General features: G+C 35.9%; 4 protein-coding genes across 6 annotated transcripts in view; 1 reads left to right on the forward strand and 3 right to left on the reverse strand.

Annotated features, from left to right (window-relative positions):
- LOC100115534 (3-phosphoinositide-dependent protein kinase 1) overlaps positions 1-16,224 on the forward strand; it is a 212,367-nt gene that overhangs the window by 26,094 nt on the left and 170,049 nt on the right. The gene's annotated exons all lie outside the window — the stretch shown is intronic.
- LOC116418179 lies at positions 827-2,405 on the reverse strand. The gene is made up of 2 exons (XM_031933282.1): positions 2,006-2,405; positions 827-1,923 (listed from the first exon to the last, which is right to left on the reverse strand). Exons 1-2 carry the CDS (start codon positions 2,255-2,257, stop codon positions 1,744-1,746), a joined length of 432 nt encoding a protein of 143 aa, XP_031789142.1. The 5' UTR covers positions 2,258-2,405; the 3' UTR covers positions 827-1,743.
- On the reverse strand, positions 2,778-9,455 carry LOC116418094. 2 transcript variants are annotated; one of them, XM_031933245.2, is made up of 5 exons: positions 7,869-9,455; positions 6,765-6,890; positions 6,378-6,640; positions 5,428-5,654; positions 2,778-2,860 (listed from the first exon to the last, which is right to left on the reverse strand). In XM_031933245.2, exons 2-5 carry the CDS (start codon positions 6,865-6,867, stop codon positions 2,836-2,838), a joined length of 618 nt encoding a protein of 205 aa, XP_031789105.1. In that variant the 5' UTR covers positions 6,868-6,890; positions 7,869-9,455; the 3' UTR covers positions 2,778-2,835. The 2 variants fall into 2 exon arrangements, with proteins under 2 accessions (XP_031789105.1, XP_031789103.1); XM_031933243.2 differs by lacking the exon at positions 2,778-2,860 and having other exon boundaries at positions 3,930-5,654.
- Positions 11,845-16,224, reverse strand: part of LOC107981405 — a 130,160-nt gene continuing 125,780 nt past the window's right edge. For both annotated transcript variants that reach the window (XM_031933278.2, XM_016987279.3), the window contains 3 exons: positions 12,892-13,240; positions 12,582-12,813; positions 11,845-12,492 (listed from right to left, as the gene is read on the reverse strand). In XM_031933278.2, coding sequence (XP_031789138.1) covers positions 12,245-12,492; positions 12,582-12,807 — 474 coding nt within the window. In that variant the 5' untranslated portion in view covers positions 12,808-12,813; positions 12,892-13,240 and the 3' untranslated portion in view covers positions 11,845-12,244. The remainder of the gene's footprint in view (positions 12,493-12,581; positions 12,814-12,891; positions 13,241-16,224) is intronic.

Consider the following 16,224-nt stretch of genomic DNA (forward strand, 5'->3'; position numbering starts at 1 on the left):
AAGCTAGAGCCGAATTCTTCGTATCAAATGTACCTTTAATATCTGTGCCGACTTCTCAGTTGTAAAATGAATTCGATATTCGGTCGAGTTCATTCTCTAGAAGTCGACTAAATAACAATCATCGATAACTCTCTGTTATAGCGACTTTTAACTTCCTAAGAATTATCTACCGCAAAGCTAAACATCCCCGTAGATAACGTGTGGATACTTAAGGACCCCCATACAATGGAGGGGCCCAGTCACTCTGTAGCTCTGATCGAGAGCACGACATTCTTCCAACTTTAAAACGCCAATAAAGATACATTTTTAAACCACATTTCATATACTCATTTTTTACATATAACTTAACATTTTACATCGGATTAATTTTCGTTGTAAAGCACCTTTAAGTCGGTGCACTGCTCCTGCAGCTCTTTTCTACTTTGCTCGTTGTTTCGCGCACCGCGCGCTGTTTTCCGCCTTTTTAATTAATAACGCGCGCGGCATGGCTGAAATATACGATCGAGACTTATGCAGTGAGATCTGGAAAATAGCCGCGCTGGCTGCGGAGTAGATGATAATGGAATCGCGAGCTTCCCGTTGATCGGGATGCCGTCGATAAATCTTGAGAAAATGAGGACGGGAAGAGCTGGTGTGATGACGTATCTCCAAATAATGGACAGAATAAGAGAAGTAGATAACGAAACAATGTGCACTGTAGTGTATTATAAGAAAGGCTACTTCCGCTTGATTGATTTATTGCATTACTTCTCTGGAATCTTCGGAATTGGATTCAGAAGGAAAATTTGGTTGATATCGCAAGATAACACTAGTTTTTTGGCGGGAAATGAACTTTTTTTTTGTTTTTTTGCTCAATTATTACATAGTGTCGAAAATTACAGAAATTATATAGGTTTCATGGGGTTTACAAAATTATACAGACTAAATGGTGGATAAATATACAATTTTTTTATAAAAAATGCTGATCCCTCAAGACTAGTTTTATTTGTCCATCAGCTGAATTAGTATGCACACTATCGCAAATTCTTTGTTCAGTCATTGTCATAATCGATGATTAACTGAATAACGCTGGGGATAAACTGATCTTGTGGATTTAACATAATTTTAAAATTTTTTTGCACAAAAGATTATTGCAAAAAATTCGCAGCATTACCCTGCAAGCGTAAAAATTTTTGTAAACCACTGCAAGCTCAGATTAAGCGTGAAATTAATTTCAAAGGTAAAAATATTTCAACAGCCCTGGTAGAAAAACAAAATAGTTTTATAGTAGGAATTCGCCGTTCTCGGTAGGCGCGCACCACACACTCACACACACTCTACGCCGGTGGTGTTGTTGGCTCACTCGCTGGAGCCGACGTCCTCTCGTTTGGCCGCTGATCGACAGGCCGGGTCGTCCTTGCTTCTCGTAGCTGGAGTTGACTTGGACGTCTTCTTCTCGCGATCTCACACACACTCTCTCTCTCTCTCTCTCTCTCTCTCTCTCTCTCTCTCTCTCTCTCTCTCTCTCTCGCACGCTATCGGTCGTCGCTCGATGCCGTCAGTCTCACACACGAGAGCTGACGCGTTCGCACCTATGGCCGGAAGCTATCTCCTTGTCCGACGGACCGCGACTTATACGCGAGGCCCCGAATCTTGCCTCGCGCTTGCGTAACGTCGCGTTTCAACGATGCGCGAATCTACCCGATTTCGCACCTCGTTACAATGTTTATAAAATAAAACAAAAAAATAAATTAGAGTATATCATTAAAGTATACCTGATATACAAGAATAAAAATTGGTATTCATCATAACATTTTTATCCTTGACTTCTTTTACTGCTGTATATTGCATCGCAACTTCTCTTGACAAGACCATTTTTAGCATATTTACCATGCACTTTGATATTACAAGGTTGGAATCAAGACCAGACAAAAGCATGTTTTTCTAAATACAAGAAAAAAACAATTTTATTTTAAAGTTTCAACTAATAATTTTCATTATTCGCAAACTAATCATAAATACTTACAACATCTGAGCGTAAACTTGATTTGCTATCCTGTAGTTTTTCATCAAATTCTTGAAAACTCTGAACCGTTGAAAATGGTAAAACGTAAGAATACTTATCAGCAAGCTGTTTTTGGTTAGCTATGACATTTTCATTTATACTTTGCTTTAAAAATAATGTATTAATGCTTGCTATTTCGTCAGTGTTATTTGTTTGTTTTGCATGTATTTCATCTACAGAATCCGCTAAATACATCAGATAATCTACAAACATAATAAATTAATTAATCTGTAACGGTTCAACTTTCCCCAGGATTTGGACAGTCAGTCGGTTCCAGGATCTGGATTGGGGAAAGGGGCAATAAAAGAGTCTGTTCTTATGTTTTTTTAATGTTAACAAAATATATTTCCTTAAGTAGATAATAGTAATTGGAAATCAGTTGTTAAATCCCGTCTGAAACAGAAATCAATTATGCGCTTGGTTAAGAATATTTCGCCTTTACAAATGGAATTTGTTAGAGTAATCCTAGTTGGATGGTTGGTGAGGAGAACTCGTATTTAAACAAGGCTCTAATATTCTGTTATAACTCTCTTTATTTTCTTCTTATATATATAACTCGGGCGACGGAGCTGTTGCTTCGAGAGCGGTCGGCAGGAGAGTGAGTACTTTGCAGAGCACGCGTGAATACCTAGCGCTGCCCGCATGGTGGCGCTAGATTAGCCCTGTAGTCTACTATAGACGGCAAGCGGCGCGAAGACTCGCCAACACTCCCTCCCTTCGGGGCGCTTGTCCTCCTGTACGTCTGCGTTTTTTTTTTTTTTTTTTTTTTATTCTCTGAACTTTACTATGAATTAGTTTCTCCTTGGTTTCCTGTATCTGAAATATGTACAAAAATTCTTATTCGTCTGATATATATATATATATATATATATATATATATATATAAATAAAACTCTGAAAATTATAATTAAGTGTGAATTTCTATGTTCAATATTTTATCTCTGAGGTATTTATGAGTATCATTAGGCAGAGGTTTAGTCATAATCTCTGCCACATTGTCGGTAGTAGATATCCATTTAACTCTGATTTGTCCCTTTAGGACACACTGTTTTATGTAGTCTCCGTGTGTTTCTGCCATGTGACTTTTACTACCTGTCTTTTCTCTGATTTGTAGTTTTCTCTGAATTGTTTCCAGATCATCATCAAAGTTTTTCAACTTGTGATTTCCTTCCATCTGAGTGCAGTCCCCTGCAGATTTGTTATCGCACCACAGGGTAACAGGATACATAGTTTTCCCTGTTATATCTCTGATAGCTTTATCCAACGATACAATTTCTTGGCAAGCATTGCTCATTGCCAAGTACTCAGCTTGGCAGGTAGAGAGTGATACGTAAACTTGTTTATAGCTTCTCCACATAATTGAGTCGCCATACAATTTTATTACATATCCTCCAGTTGAAGATGAATCTTCACAATCTCTAAAGCTAGCGTCTGTCATTGCTTCCATATACTCATTTTCTGCCCTGAAAATCAAACCTATTTCTGAGGTTCCTCTGAGGTATCTGAAAATCCTTTTTACTTCCTTCCAGTCACTTTCAGTGGGTGACAGCTGTTTTCTTGATAGAAAGTTTACTGCAAATGCAATATCAGGTCTGGTGGCACCTGCCAGATATAGTAAGCTTCCTATAGCTTCCCTATACGGTGCATGAGTTGCTATCTGAGCTTCTTCTGAATTTATGAGTTCTCTTTTTCGAACCTGTCTTGTAACCATAGGTGTTTTCTGTGGCTTACTATCTTTCATATTGAAACGTTCAAGACATTTCTCTATGTACTCTGATTGTGACAGTTTTAATATTTTCTGATCTCTGTCTCTGGTTATTTTCATGCCTAAAAATAATTTAGGTTCTCCTAAGTCTTTCATCTGAAAGGTAGAACATAATTTTTCTTTTATCTGTTTTAGTTTCGTCTGATTGTTGCCTGCTAGAATGATGTCGTCTACATATAGCAGTAATACTACCATCTGATTTTGTAATCTCCACGTGAACAGACATGGTTCATTTATGTCCTTTTCTAGTCCAAGTTCCAAAGCAACTTCTGAGAAGCGTTTGTTCCATCGCTTGACACTTTCGTGTTTAGTAGAGTATGCTTTGGCAAATCTGGTGTAATCATCTATAAATCCTATTATGAATTTATTTTCCCCAGGATACGAGACTGGTTTAATTGGTCCCATTGTGTCTGTGTGTATCCTTTCTAATGGCCTTGTTGCTCTGACTCTGACTTCTGAGAACGACAGGTTTTCCATTTTTGCTAGGACGCAAACTTCGCAGTCTGTAATGGACTTGTCGAATTTTACCTTTCTGAGTTTATCTTCTGACTTTTGTAGCAATAGTAAATATTGCAGAGAAGCGTGACCTAATTTGATATGCCACAGCATTCCTTCGTTCAGCTTCTTTTCTTATCTATCTGATTTGTTGTTCACATTGTTTTGTAGATATTTCAGCATTTCGTCTGACGAGTCGTCTATGTTTAGGATTTTCCTGTTCAGAATTTGTTCATCTAAGTTTGTATCACAAACTTCTCTCTGACTAGATGAATTTGATTCTTGTACAGTTCGTTCTTGCTGCTTCTCCCTCCCAATCTCAGTCGGATTCATCTGAGTTCCCTCTGATGCGTTAGTTTCATCTGATTCGTTTTGATCCTCAAGATCCTTGATATCTGACTGAGATTGCTGCAAGAACTCGTCTACCGAGACTATGTTAGCCGTGCATGAATACTTATCGTAGACTTCTTGTTGCTCATCTGATTGTTCATGTTTTGCTACGTTTAAAGAAATTATCCAGTTTGGCTTTTCATACGTCCCAGCTAAATACTCTTCGTCTGAATTTTTATCGTAGATTTTAAGTATTTTATTATCCAAATAAATACTCAAACCTACGTCTGCAAAACGTCTGAGAGAGATCAGATTGTCTGAAATATTTTTGGCAGAAATTACATTTGTCAAAATTATTTTGTTATTCTCATTTGATTCTGATTTTAAAATTAAATCTCCTTTGCCGTCTATAGAGATGTTTGCAGATTTATTTTTATTTGCACTTCTGATATATTCGCCTGAACTTTTTCTGAAGTTACTTAAAATTATGCTCTTATTTACTATATGCTCTGTTGCGCCAGAGTCCGCAATAAGTACTAGTTTTGTAGGTGTTTTATTAATTATATGTGTGTTGTTACCTGTTAGCATCGCTTTGACCTTGTATCCCTTCTTCTGATTTCGGCCTGGTGTTTGTATATGGACCTTGCGTTTGAAAGATCCCCTTCTTACATTATTTCCACTACCTCTGACATTATTATAACCACCCCTTCCTCTGTTACCTCTACCTCTGAAGTTATTACTGTTGTGTTTGTGTTGTGTGTTTGTGTTGTTATATGTATAAGATTTTACATACCCATCTTTGGGATTGTCCTTATTTGGACAATTATCCCCTTTGTGTGGAGCTACAGCCTGGTAATAAAAGCAGTACCATAGATTGTACTCTTTAAGAGGACAAAAGGCTGCTCTGTGTCCCACCTTATTGCAGCGATAACACTTGTCTATGATTATCGCCTGTTTAGCTGCAATTTTTTGCCTGTTGTCTGAAGGCTGACCGTCTGATTTGCGTCTGTCTGATTCCAGCTGTAGTATCAAAGTTTTTATGTCATCAAGGCTCATCTCTGATTTGGTTGCTTGAAGTCTGATAATATTGGCCGATCTGATTTCTTTAAATTTTATACTAACAGCTTGAAAGAAGGCCGATCTTATCTCTTCCTCCGTCAGAGGTGTTTTGGTAATACAATTTTCAAAATCTCTGATAATAGAGTCAAAACGATCGCAAAATTCGTTTACTGATTCTCTATTGTTCATTTTGAGACTATATAATTTTTCTCTGACTGAAGAATCGGTAACATTGGCCTCTGCTCGTCTGAACTCTTTGATTTTAATCACTATTTCTAATGGGTCTTTTATTTGTAAAATCTTATTATGGTAATAATCATCTACGCGACTTATTAGAATGTCTCTGACTTGGTCTTTTCTGTTTTGTCTTTCTATTACTGTCTCTGAAACGTCTGATTGTTGAGAATCGTCAAGTATGTCTGCAAGATTATTAGCTTTTAATTCAGCATTTATATTGTCTAACCAAATGTTAAGTGGTACTTTTTTTGTTAATTTATAATTTCTCTTTATGTTTATTTTTGAATTAGTTGCGTTTAGGGCAATAGATCGTCTGAGTTCATTACAAGCTCTGCTGAGGTCGCCTAATGCGCTTGTTCCGTCTGATAAGTTTGTTGAATTGATATTGTTACTAAACTCTGTCTCACTTATGTCTCTGAGTGTGGAACTGGCAGGGTGGATAATTACCTCTGAAGTTAATTTTCCTATTTGTTCTGTGAGTTTCTGTATGACGGTGTTTAGGTTGTCAATATTTTCCTTCATATCGAGTATGGCTACTGTTTGATCTCTGATTATTTCAGCATGATTGTCGAGTATATCGGAGTGTCTCTCGAGAGCATTCTCCAGATTATCCATTCTCCACTCCATTTGTGAGTCAGTAGGTTGAGACTTTCCCTCCATATCTCTTTTTGGGGGTGTACCCGGGGGTGTATACCCTTCTATATCTGAATCTGTATTATAAACAATTTCTCTGATTAGCATTCAATTTTTATTTATTATTTGAACTCTGAATTTTAGGCCTAACTTCTGATTCTGAATTAATTGTTTATATTCTGATTTAAAAACACTTTGTACCTTGGTGGATATTCAAATGATCGTCCACTTGATTTTCGTTGCCTTCGTTGGCCACCTCTTTCTCATTTGATGGTAATGGGTCTGAAAGACTCCAATCAGACATAACGCTTCTGATGTTCTTTTCCTCTGAAATAAAGTTAGAATGCTCACTCTGACAGTTTTCTTTGATTTCTGCCAAGTTAGACCGCACTGGAAGTCAAACCAAGCTTGAAAATCAAGCACTAGCACCGTGCCTCCCGGACGCCACACACGTGCTCCCTCCCAGTCTAAGTAAACGAACGCAATTCACTTAATAATTTGCGAGGGGGCGATCGCACACGCGTATGTCGTCCAAGAAATCACGAAAGAAAGTGTAATTATCTTTTGATAATTTTAAATTTTATAGAAATTCAAATTCACTGCACCGCCGTTTCATTGAAATTTCTATCAAGGCGTGTTTTTAAAATTTATTCGAGTGCATCTGAACACTAATAAGCCAACAAAAAATTGAAGCTTTTTGATTTACTCGAATAACTCTGACATTCTGAATAGGAGTGAGAACGATATAACTGGAATTATTTTTCTCTGATTTTATTTATTACATATATACACCGATAGCCAATCTAATCCGTTACGTCTGATTCTGATTAGACCATATATTTTGAAACTCAAAAAGGAGAAAAAAAAATTTACGAGAAAAATCCGTGCGTGTAAAATTTGTTTTGATTCCGAGAGAGAGAGAGAGAGAGAGAGAGAGAGAGAGAGAGAGAGAGAGAAAGAGAGCACAACAAACCGTGCGCTCGACTCTGACAGCGTCGCTAGTCGCGGCTCACCTCCCCCCGATTCCCGGAATCGGCTCGTGCAGGCTTTTGCCGGCGAGCTCTCGTGCGTTTCGTTGTCGCGCGCTTTTGTCTCGTGTTAAGACTTTTGATTTTCTATAACCTTCTGATCTATTCTGTAATTATTAAGACACCGCACTGTCTTTTCCTACTATTCTTTACGCAACTGTCATTTTTCTTGTCGATGCGGTAACACAACACACTCCCGAAACCGATCAAAAATTAAACTTTCTTTTGCTATATCTGATTACTACTCTGACTACACCTTACAAAAGCTTGTACTTACGTTTTCTTCTGAAATTTGTCCTCTAGACCTCTGATACGTCTGATTTATTTTCCTCTGAACAAAGATAAAAATAAAAACTTCTGAGTCGTCTTCTTCTCGGTTCTTCCTCTATTCCAGCGAGCTGGCTCACAACCTGTTAGAGTAATCCTAGTTGGATGGTTGGTGAGGAGAACTCGTAATTAAACAAGGCTCTAATATTCTGTTATAACTCTCTTTATTTTCTTCTTATATATATAACTCGGGCGACGGAGCTGTTGCTTCGAGAGCGGTCGGCAGGAGAGTGAGTACTTTGCAGAGCACGCGTGAATACCTAGCGCTGCCCGCATGGTGGCGCTAGATTAGCCCTGTAGTCTACTATAGACGGCAAGCGGCGCGAAGACTCGCCAACAGAATTGTTTAAACTAGCGCTGTCAACAATTTACGAAAATATCTACGCGACTTCGCTACAACAATGCGTCGGTGGTTACGGCTACGGTGTTTCGGTACGGTGACGGTATGGCGGATCGGTGATGGGTTTGAAGGTTAGGATTTCATTCGGTACGGTGGAGTCGTGTGCGCACGGCTACACCGATCCGGGTGACTTACGTAACAACAATCTCGACCGCCCTGTGTGCGTACAGTAGCGGCCAGGATAGTGTAACGGGATTTTGAGGGTATCCCTCGGATTTATGAAGTCGTGTGCGCACGGCTCCACAAATCTTCGTCGCTCGTCTCGTTCCTCTCTTTATCCTGTGTGCGCACAGAGGTAAAGCGAGTCGTGAGATGTCGGCGTAAGGCTGGCTTTGTTGGTTAGGATTTTTACGGTGGCACCGGGTATCGTCACGTGTGCTCACGTAGACGAGGCTCGATGTCGCTCGGGTGTTCCGGGTTGCCTCGTGTGCTCACGACGGCAATTCGGAGTTTCGCGGTTCGGAGATACGGGTTTCGGTTCATCTACCAAGTCGTCACGTGTGCTCACGAGACGACTTCGTCGGTGCAGATCTATCTCTCGCTGTTCCCTGTAGTAACGTGTGCGCACGATGCTACCTGGAGTGGAGCTCGAGTGAACTGTCTACCGTGTTGCGCTGTCCGCCTTATAAAGGCGCGCGGTGTGGATACGTCTGAGCGTGTACGCCGCTCGCGCCGCCTGGCGCGCCGTTGCTGAGACCCCCCTTACCCCAGCCCGCAAATATTGAATATATATAATAAAAAAAATACTAGTCGATGTATTTTTAATTGCACATTACAAATAATCTATTTATTGTAATTGAACCTCCGTAGTTTTTTAATTAAAAATAAAAAAAGAAATGTGCTATATGTACCTTGGAAAAATACGTTTTTCTCAAGAAATATTGTGTTTACCGATATTCTATCAACGTTAAAAAATTGAACCCTAGCTATTTGTAATTGAGACACTGCTAAATATTGCAAAAAAAGCATTTATTTATAAAAAAATCTAAAAAATCACTTTTGAGAAATTTAACATACAGCACCAACGTATTGCGCATGCGCAAACCACTCCGAGTGCGTCAGCGGTCAGCGTGTGGCAGGCAAAGCGAGCAGCTGTTCTGCAGTGGAGAAAATACTTAGTGCTGCTGGCTGCACTTTGTGCTGATGCTGATGATGTCGCATCTGAAAGCAGTATGCAGCGATCCAGGGGTTGTGCCATTGCCGCAATCAAGGATGGACTTTTCGGTTATTCATACAGGAAGTTCTGGTGGAGATGATTGTGATGAGAAATGACTGGACTGTGTGCACTAGGTGTGAGACTTACAGACCACTTAGGGCACATCATTGTAGGATTTGTAAAAGGTGCATTAGGAGAATGGATCATCATTGTCCCTGGTACGATTGATTAATCATGCATATTCACTGTGGATGGGTAGTATTGGAATACTTATCTCTTTCCTCCTACTTTTCAGGATAAACAATTGTGTTGGTGAAAGAAATCAAAAATATTTCATACCATTTTTAGTGTATGTCGGTACTCTAGCTTTATACGCGATAGCCTTAGTAATCGTGTCTTGGGTATTTGATTATCCACAGTGCAGCAATGACATTGCAATAAAACAGAGTCGCATGTAAGTACTGATTTTCAGAGTTGCTTAATTTCTAGTTAAAAATTATTTGCAAAGAATAATAGCTTTTCGATAAATAACTGTGACAAGAAACATGCATTTTAAATTACTAGTATTACAACGATCTTTGATGATTGCTACAAAATTATATTTTTTTGTTTCAGTTTACACTGTGTGATACTAGTTCTCGAATCATCATTATTTGGAATGCTTGTAATTGCAATTCTAATATATCAATTCCAAGCTATTCTTGATGATGAAACCGCTGTTGAACGTGTACAAGGAACTCACAATCATCATAAGAATACTCATGCTTTTACTCTACTAGCTCAAGTCTGTGGCAAGAGCCATCCTATATTCTGGCTGCTTCTTTGCCATAATCCTCCCCGTTATTCTTGCAGGCGAGATGATCATCTTATTTGAGATGACCATCAAGTTTGATTAAATTATCTAATTTAAGTCAACAAAAAGAAAGTCTTTTAAAAAGAAATTGTCAGTCAAGTTGAAAGTTGTATATTTATTTATCTTATTTAGGTGGTTTTAGTTTTTATAATGATTTGCTATTGGAATGAATTCAATTTAAACTCGATTTATCTTTTTTGTTCTTGTTCTAAAACATAAAACAAAGTTTTTCTTTTCTAAAGACAATATTGACGAAACGTAATAAAATCTTGTGCCACTATTTTTTTTTATATTCTTACCAAAGGCAGTATCAAGACATAAAGAATAAGAAAGTGTCATATAAACAATTATTAAAGTACATTAATTCGAGTACAATTAAAATAATGTCACAATGTTTCAAAAGCTGTGTTATGTGTATCAATAGGAACTTCCATGATTAACAACATATTTTATATTATATCTTAGTCTTTGTAATGTATTTTATATTTTAAATTATGATTGGATTTGTTTGCAGTTTCTGTATTATACATGTGTATATACACTTACTTGTTTATGATAGATTGTAATGCAACAATTTTATTCATGAGAATATATTTTAGTATATTAAATATCTTGAAATCTTAAATATACATAAGTGAAATATGAAAACATGAATTCTTTTAATGCTGATATTCTAATTTCTAAGATATTTCAACAAGTTAATAAAAGTTGTTGCTACATAAACAAGTACAAGTCTTGAGATTTTTTGGGATATTTATGTAGCAACAACTTTAAGCACAAAGTGCAGCCAGCAGCACTAAGTATTTTCTCCACTGCAGAACAGCTGCTCGCTTTGCCTGCCACACGCTGACCGCTGACGCACTCGGAGTGGTTTGCGCATGCGCAATACGTTGGTGCTGTATGTTAAATTTCTCAAAAGTGATTTTTTAGATTTTTTTATAAATAAATGCTTTTTTTGCAATATTTAGCAGTGTCTCAATTACAAATAGCTAGGGTTCAATTTTTTAACGTTGATAGAATATCGGTAAACACAATATTTCTTGAGAAAAACGTATTTTTCCAAGGTACATATAGCACATTTCTTTTTTTATTTTTAATTAAAAAACTACGGAGGTTCAATTACAATAAATAGATTATTTGTAATGTGCAATTAAAAATACATCGACTAGTATTTTTTTTATTATATATATTCAATATTTGCGGGCTGGGGTAAGGGGGGTGTTGCTGAGCTGTTTGACGGCTGTCGCGCTTCGCGCTCGTGCGGACTCGCCTTGCGGTTGTTGCGCGCGCGCTCGCTTCGCTTCGTGCGGACTCGCCTTGTGAATGTTGCGAGCGCGCGCCCATTTCGCATCGTGTGTATTCGCGCGTTGTGCATGTTTATGTTTATCACGGCCGTCCTCATGTATATTTATATGTGCGAGACTCGTGTCTCGTCACAAATCAAAATTCAAATTGTTTGATATTAAGTCAAGGAAAATGATAATCACTCACCAATAACAACATCCTGAAAATCATAATTTGTTTGCGTATAACATTTGGATTTATTTCTAATAGGTAAATTAGCTACATGAAAATATGATTTACATTGGGATTAGTTTTTTGAAATATAAAATAAAAGCAGAGAATATAATAACAAGAAACTGAATATCACACTTACAAGTATTCGTCAAATCTGTTAAGGATTTTCTTTTCTGTTGCTTAGTGTACAATCCCTGTTGAAAATAATTAAGTATTTGTGGTACGTAATTTTATTCTGTAATAAAATTACGTAATTACGCACGTAACGATTTAGGACTGCTGTTTATCTAAAATGTACGTATTAAAAATACGTACTAAAATTACGTGATTAAATTTATAGCTATGTACATGTTCTTTTAGCCTTTTTTCGCGCTTACACGCTTAATTAACTATTAACATCTAATTATCTATATCGCTGTGACTCTCATTTGATTCATCATGGATTCCTTTCTTCTCATCCTCGTCATGGCTTCCTTTCTCCTCATCCTCATCATCTTCATTAGAAGACTGTTCAACGTGGTTGGATCGTAGATAATTGATATATTTACTCAAATAGGTAGACCATTTATTCAATAATTTTTGTTTTGCTTTTTTCTCCATTTTCTTTGGAATGCAATTATTCAGCTTAAGATAATCAATATAACATTCTGAAATACAAAAAGGAATGTTATTATACTTCAGTAAAAACTGTTAACATTATTTCTCTAAAACATATATAAATACTTTATTTCTTTACTTTTTACCACGGTACTTTTAACAGGCGTAAGCTGCTTTCGTGGACTCTCCCGACCATCTAACATTTTATCTTTAATTTTTTCCAAGTCGATTGCTCGGTTTATCAAAGTGTATGTTCCCCATAGAGCATGAGCTAACCTTCGACAGAAGAGTGAAGGCGACGGTTGATCTCGTATTTTGCCCCATACTTTGTACCGCAAAGAGACTCCATACCGCAAATGTATCATTTTCTCCTATAATATTATAATTCAAAAATAAATGTGACCATTAAAGCATCAAAAAAGCATACACATATATGACGATTTTTATACCGGTTTCGATGATTCCTCTTCAGTTTGCGCCCATACTTCATATTTCTTCTTATTTGTTATAATAGTCTTAAAATCATCTGAATCATAATCAACTAATTTCTTTTAATTTTTTTTCTTTTTTGATTGTGGTTCTTTCTTACTCTTTCCACATTACTTCTATTTTGTAATTTCTTTGAGGTTCTGCTCATTTCAGTACTTGTTCTTTTTTTAGCTCTACGGTGATGTTTTGAACCACTTAGCACTGGAGACAATTCTTTTCGTGGCGATGATTCTGGTTCTGTAAGGTTTTCATGATCGTTTACGTCATTGCTTCTTGTCGAGATACCTGCTTTGTCCGAGCCTTGTTCAACTAAAATAAATAAATGAATAAAAATATAATTTAGTGCTATTACTACACAATAGTGTAAAATAAATAATGTTTGTACATGTTGCTTTAAAAATCTCTTAAAAATTAAAAAACAACTGATATATTAAGGGGATATCGACCTCATTTTAAGGATATACCTGTCAAAAAGAAGTGTTCATTTTTACAGTTAGAAAATACGGTTTGTTTGTTTTTATTTTCTTGTATGGGTTGTTCTTGAAAAGTGATAAAATAAAGTACAATGAGAAGATATCGACAATATTTGGAGGATCCTGCTGATAAGGTGACGCCGAAGTAAAAAAGAAAGAGTCGTACAGCTCAGTAGGTAATTGAGTGCGTGGTAAGGTAGTTCAAAAATGGCAATTAAAAACAAATCTGCATTACCGACTGTACTTATTGTCGAAAACCCTATGCAGAATAAGACAGTAGCGCCCTACGTTTTATGGATGCACAGAAAACTATTTTCACTGTCATGAATGATCTACCACAAAATCACCGTGATTTTCTGAGCTTGTTCTCGTTGCCTTGAATTACTGGGTAATTCATACACCATCAAACAATTTTTCAAGCAATAACTCAGTATAAAAACTGAACGAAAATGGCTTTTTTTTTTAATTCTGAGCCAATTATGAATTTTGTTATAACTAAGCGTGAAATGCAATGCATAAAAAATATATTATTTTTTATTTGTAAAAAAATTTTAATTTGATTATATAATATTAGGAATAAACGTATAGATAAACATAAACGTTTCAGAAGAACAATAGTTTGTTAACTAAGTTTTCTGCGTATCTTCGTCAATAGACTAATTTGTATAAACTATTGTATCCGTCAAGGCCTTTTTTAGTAATAATAATATAGTTTGATGATAAAACAACTTTTATATAAGATTTTCTATTACGACGCAATCACAAGAATACATTAAAAAATGTAACTAAGAATCATAATTTTGTAATTAAAAAACATTGATATTCGCTTATACATTGCATTTATCGCTTAGTTGTGGTGACGCATCAACAAGTCGGTGTCAGTCTTTGCTTTGTTTTGTCTCTCGATTATGTCGGAGAAAATAGTTTTTTATATAAACAGATCAACATTGTTGATGGAATTATTATGTATGATTTATGGACTTTCTTACTATCGTTTCTCAAATTGTTATTGTATATTTGTCTTATTTTCTATACATATAAACAAGTTGCAAAACAACTAATATAAGATCTTTATATAGCTTTTAGCTAATCAAAGACTGCTGTGCTCAGATGTTCTTGAATTTATATTGTACAATAATTTGTCTTATTTTCTATAAAACCAAGTTGCAAAGTAACTAGGTTCAGATCTTTATATAGCTCTTAGCTAATCAAAGACTGTGTTTTGCGCAGATGCTCGTGCATCTATAAGCAGTAACGGTTGTAATATATTTATAATAAATGTTATTTTTGAAAAGAAACTGTGATCGATTTCGGTGTAATTTAGAAATATTGATGTGATTGTCGGCAAACAAAAATAAGCCGACTCACGAAATATTCTCACACCAAGCAAACAATTTGAATGGTTTCAAACGTTTACAATGTATATGTATCATTAGAATTATAAATAACAATGACGTTCGAACGTAGACCGCACTTTTTTGCTATCAAAAAAAATCAACCTTTGCAGTTTGGCTTGCCGTTTGGTTATTTTGTAATATTAACGGCACCATCGTACAGAAAAATAAAGGCCCTAATCGGAATTTATAGCAAAATTAGCTGAGTAGTTTCACACTAGACACATATCCATTAGTAAATAATATAAGCTTCTACAATATTAATTTAACTTTCAGTTGATGCAAAACTTAAAATTCATAATCCGATAACATTTCTTTGATATTTAAATAGTTCAATATAATTATAGAATAACTCATTCTTAAGTCTTGTGGGCACACTTTGTGTGAACGACTCTAATGCTCTCGGCATTATTTGATGCTCCTTTACAAGAAAAAAGCACCTTCATACAACATAGATCTCCGTAATATGTGTTACGAAGAAGCGTTCATTTGAGAGGATATGAAAAGAATGATTTGTGACAAATATACAATGACAATTTGAGAAACGATAGTAAGAAAGTCCATTAATCATACATAATAATTCCATCAACAATGTTGATCTGTTTATATAAAAAACTATTTCCTCCGACATAATCGAGAGACAAAACAAAGCAAAGACTGACACCGACTTGTTGATGCGTCACCACAACTAAGCGATAAATGCAATGTGTAAGCGAATATCAATGTTTTTTAATTACAAAATTATGATTCTTAGTTACATTTTTTAATGTATTCTTGTGATTGCGTCGTAATAGAAAATCTTATATAAAAGTTGTTTTATCATCAAACTATATTATTATTACTAAAAAAGGCCTTGACGGATACAATAGTTTATACAAATTAGTCTATTGACGAAGATACGCAGAAAACTTAGTTAACAAACTATTGTTCTTCTGAAACGTTTATGATTATCTATACGTTTATTCCTAATATTATATAATCAAATTAAAATTTTTTTACAAATAAAAAATAATATATTTTTTATGCATTGCATTTCACGCTTAGTTATAACAAAATTCATAATTGGCTCAGAATTAAAAAAAAAGCCATTTTCGTTCAGTTTTTATACTGAGTTCTTGCTTGAAAAATTGTTTGATGGTGTATGAATTACCCAGTAATTCAAGGCAACGAGAACAAGCTCAGAAAATCACGGTGATTTTGTGGTAGATCGTTCATGACGATGAAAATAGTTTTCTGTGCATCCATAAAACGTAGGGCGCTACTGTCTTATTCTGCATAGGGTTTTCGACAATAAGTCGGTAATGTAGATTTGTTTTTAATTACCATTTTTGAACTACCTTACCACGCACTCAATTACCTACTGAGCTGCACGACTCTTTCTTTTTTGCTTCGGCGTCACCTTAATTGTGACGTTACGGATATTATT

The sequence above is a fragment of the Nasonia vitripennis genome, assembly GCF_009193385.2.
Source record: "Nasonia vitripennis strain AsymCx chromosome 1 unlocalized genomic scaffold, Nvit_psr_1.1 chr1_random0009, whole genome shotgun sequence".
Classification (NCBI taxonomy): Eukaryota; Metazoa; Arthropoda; class Insecta; order Hymenoptera; family Pteromalidae; genus Nasonia; species Nasonia vitripennis.